At 46.7% G+C, this 4,413-nt stretch overlaps 1 protein-coding gene across 1 annotated transcript; it reads right to left on the bottom strand.

The window, feature by feature from the left end:
- Positions 1–3,268: 3,268 nt before the first annotated feature.
- On the bottom strand, positions 3,269–4,036 carry LOC118745822. Its single transcript, XM_036479495.1, has one exon. It carries the CDS (start codon positions 4,034–4,036, stop codon positions 3,269–3,271), a length of 768 nt encoding a protein of 255 aa, XP_036335388.1.
- Between the last annotated feature and the right edge of the window lie 377 nt (positions 4,037–4,413).

Raw genomic sequence — 4,413 nt, 5'->3', positions numbered from 1 at the left:
GATGCAAAAAGAAATTAAACACTAGAAATAATCTGTAAGTGGCAAATTCAAAAAAATAGTTGATAGTTAAACTATGAACTTGCCCCTTCGGAAAATACATCATGTTTCGTAGGTAGAAGGCACAGCACATTGGACGAACAAATTCTCCATTCGACGTTCTCACTGTCACGACCCGCACGTGACCATCAGTTCCAGGGTGGCACCGCGCTACCCTTGCAAGCGTCCACTTAATCGGAGGTGTGGGCTCGTTGAAGATAGCTACAACATCCCCTTCTTCGAGATTACGTGAGGGTCGAAACCACTTAGTGCGCCGTTGCAGGCTGATGAGATACTCGTCTCTCCAATGACGCCAGAAGTGCTGTCTTATTGCAGTGATTAATTGCTATCTCTGATGGAGATTTCCGCGGAACCCTCAGGTTCTGGGATCGACTTTAGAGGTTCGCCGATGATAAAGTGCCCTGGCGTTAGAGCTTCGAGGGCGACTGCAGTTGTCGCGCCCTCACATAACTGGCGGGAGTTCACGCTGGCTTCCACTTCTGTTAGTAACGTATTGAATTCTTCGTACGCCAGCAGAGTTTCGCCTAAAACGCGTTTTAGGTGGTACTTGATGCGTTTGATACCGGTTTCCCAGTATCCACCCTTATGAGGCGCGGTCGGCGGATTGAAACGCCACTCTATGGTGGAATCGGAGAAAAATTATTGAAAAGTGACGTCTGCCATGCACTTTTCATATCTGCTACGAAGTTCCTTCTCAGCGCCGACGAAATTCGTACCATTATCGGAGAACATTGTCTTACAATACCCTCTACGGTAGATGAAACGCTTAACGCATTGAAAAAAGAAGACGCCGATAAGTCTCCTACGAATTCTAGGTGCATTGCGCCAGTACACATGCAAATATACGAGCAAATGCAGCCTTTCGTAGATTTTGCCCCTCTTCCATGCGTGAAATTGTACATATACGGGCCGGCGAAGTCTACGGAGGTGCGTGTGAAGCAGCGGACATAGGTTGTTCGAGACGCAGGTAGGTCACCCATTGATTGCGTTGCAAGGTTGCGGTTAAGACAAGTGCATTTAACGCACTTACGATAAGTGTTGCGGATCAAGCTACGATCACCAATCACCTGTAACGGCGTTGTAAAACCACCTGCATTATGCGTGGTCCGGCATGTAGAGTGAAGAGATGAATGTCGAGGAATATTAACTTCGATAGCGGAGAACCTTTAGGCAAGATGACTGGATGTCTTACATCGTGCGCCGCATCTGCTGACCTCAGTCGACCTCTAACTCGAAGAATACCCTTCGGATCAAGAAACGGCTGTAAGCGCAACAGGCTACTGCGGAGCGGGATCGGCCTTTTTGCGCTGCAATGAGAAATTTCGGCGCAATCCACGGGATTTCTTTCATAGCGTACGTGATTCCAACAATCAGGCGGTAGAATTTCATGAATATCAGCAACACGATTGGCAATAAACGTCTCCCATCTACTGGGATGTGCTTGCCACCATGCCATCGTGATTGTAGAGTCTGTCCAAGCAAACAGAGGGTAACGGAGATCGCCCCAACTATGTTGTACAGTTTTCACCAACTTGGCAGCGAGATGGGCCGCGCACAGTTCCAGGCGAGGTAAAGAAGTAGGTTTTATTGGCGCCACTTTGGTCTTGGACGAAACTACTGCAACTGTGACGTGGCCAAAGTACAGTACTTCTTTTTTCGCTCTTGTACTTCGTACTTCGAAGTACAGTCAAATGTACTTCTTTGCGATATTTTGTACTTCAGGGGGGAGAATCTGTAACCAGTTAGCGACAATTTTATATAAATGTTTTTGCGTCAAATATTGCGATAGCGGTTCGAGAATTGTCGCTAGTTGGTTACAGAATCTCCCCGAGGTCCTGTACTTCTCCGATATTCACATGGCCTGGCTGATAAATTCGTTCAAACCAATAAAGTCGCTGTGGACTGATGGTCTCAGAAGATATCGTGCAATTGGTTGGATCCTATTTATGTGAACTGCGTGCGGACCGGGTACATCCCCAAGGCTTGGAGGGTAGTCAGTTAGCTTTCACTCCGAAGGCCGGAAAAGGCTCACATGTTTCCTCTAGGGCTTTTAGGCCTATTAGTCTCTTCGTTTTTTGTTAAAAACGCTAGAGAGACTGCTGGACCTGTACATATGAAACGCGATTCCTCGTGGCTGTCTTTCAAGAGCTCAATATGCTTATTGAAAGAAAACGTCAGTGAATACCGAACTGCACACATTGGTAAAGTGGTCAGAGGAAGCCTTAACGCATGAAGATTATGCAGTAGGTGCCTTCTTCGATGTCGAGGGGGCCTTCAACAATGTCACTCCAGAGGCAATAGTAAAGTATATTTATAATCTGGGGGTTGAAACCAACCTAATAAGCTTACTTCGAGACAGAACTGTCGCGGCGGAGTGAGGGAGCGTTTGCACTTAGTGCAGAGTCAAAGTACTCCAGAAGGTTGCGTTCTATCTCCCCTGCTCTGGATTGCGGTTGCAAGCCACCATCTAGAGGAACTGGAAAAAGTGGGCTGTCGGGTAATCAGCGATGTAGATGATGTGCAACTTTTGGTTAAGGGACGATTTCTATACACCGTTTTTGGTCTGGCTGCAGGTTACCTGAACCAAGTAACAAGGAGGGCGATCAACGGCGGCTGTCGTAAAAGCCTAACATTAAGAAAGGGTAGAAAAGGTGTCGGTTGCCTTGTACTGCTGTAAGGGAGTTATCGGTAAAAGGTGGGGTCTCTTGTCCAAATTAATTAATTAGCTCTAGGAAACCAGATTCAAGCCTATATTGTTCCAAGGAAACCTTGTCTGAATTGTCGCAGCACAAACAGCTATTAGGCTAAAGGAAACTGGGTACTTTTGTGACATAAAGAAGGAAAAGAAGAAGTTTCTCTGCTGCATCAAATGTTTTTATAGCGTACTTTAAAACACGTTACCTCTCAAGGGCTAGTGATGGGAGTTCTGAAAATTCATTGTGCGGTTGGTATTCATGCGGCGAGACTAAGAATTTCGACTGATTCTTTTGCAACAGCTGTCAAGAGGAGGATGAAGTGGAATCATCTCCACACTTTCTTTTAGACGTTCCAACCTTCGCGAGGCTAAGATAGAAGCATTTTGGCTCGCACTTCTGAGCAAGCAATGAGCTCTCAAAGATCGAATTTAGCCGCATTCGAACTTTCGCGTTCAGCTCGCGGCGTTAACTTAACGCAACAAAACCTGTACTTCTTTGAGCTATGAAATAGTTGGTCACATTAAGTATAGATCTTGTTGCAGTTGAGGCCCGACAAACAATGCGTCATTTAGCGAATTCCCTGTGGTAGTTTTGGCGGACGCGTTGAAAACAACCCGCAGCTTGGTCGTTACACTGGACTCCTTTATTATTGGGTGATGCGGCATATAATACCCTTCGGTCGTTGTTTCAGATACCATCTCCATGTGACCCATTTCAATAAGTCCTTGCATGAACTCATTGTAACATAAGCGAAAATCGTAGTTACCTGCGAGCCTTCGTTCGATGCGTAACGGGTTGCGAATCGCGAAGTTGCGTGACTCGCCCAATGATACGTTAGGTTTTAGAAGTAACTCAACGACAAAGCGACCGTCAGGCGTTCTTTTGTGCGTGGAATCGAAGTGACTTTCACAGAAGCATTCTTCGAGCGTTAGATGCGTTTTTTGCGGCAACTCTTCCAGCTCCCACAATTTAGCGAGCGCTCGGTCCAGATGAACGTCGCAATGCAGTGACGGTAAACGCAGCGCGAGTGAAGCACAACTGTCGACACTTCCGAACAAAGTCCACCCAAAAACTGTTCTCTGAGCCATAGGAGCACCAGTTGGACCTTTACGAAGCTCAGTGCAGATAAATCGGTCCATAACATCCATGCCAACCAGAATGTCTATGCGGCTAGGCTTCGCCGATTGCGGGTCAGCTAGGAACAATCCTTGAATATGCGGCCAATTCGAAACATTTAAAGTCTCTGTTGGCAAATCGTTTGTGACTAAAAGCGTAGCATTCATCTGAGCAGAAAGACGAAAGCGAGAGCAGCGTCTCGCCTCTACAGCTTGGGAAGACCCAAGCGCTGACCCGGAATCAAACAATAATCGTGCGGTCTGCCACTCATCCGAACGATCACGAACCTTTACTAGTGCGGTAGTTGCAGGGGACAGACTAGAACCAGAACTTAAGCAAGATGCTCCGGAACAACGTGAAACACTTTGGTTGATTTGCCAGCTGATTTCTGTGTAGTCGACTTGATAATCGAGGTCTGAGCTGAAGGCGTGGTAAGCATTGCTAATGAGCGACATCTTATCTCCAAAAACGACGTCAGCTGTTCAAATGTCGGAGGCTCATCACTAACAAGTGAAAGCTCCCACTGCTTTCGGGTCTCGAATGC

Source organism: Rhagoletis pomonella, unplaced genomic scaffold (genome assembly GCF_013731165.1).
Source record: "Rhagoletis pomonella isolate Grant_MI unplaced genomic scaffold, Rhpom_1.0 Rhpom_scaffold_00009, whole genome shotgun sequence".
NCBI classification, from domain to species: domain Eukaryota; kingdom Metazoa; phylum Arthropoda; class Insecta; order Diptera; family Tephritidae; genus Rhagoletis; species Rhagoletis pomonella.
The sequence above is the reverse complement of the archived record's forward strand: the minus strand, read 5'-3'. Positions and strand labels throughout refer to the sequence as shown.

Coding starts and splice junctions, on each gene's coding strand:
- LOC118745822 (XM_036479495.1), bottom strand. CDS start 4,036: ATGAATGCTACGCTTTTAGTCACAAACGATTTGCCAACAGAGACTTTA.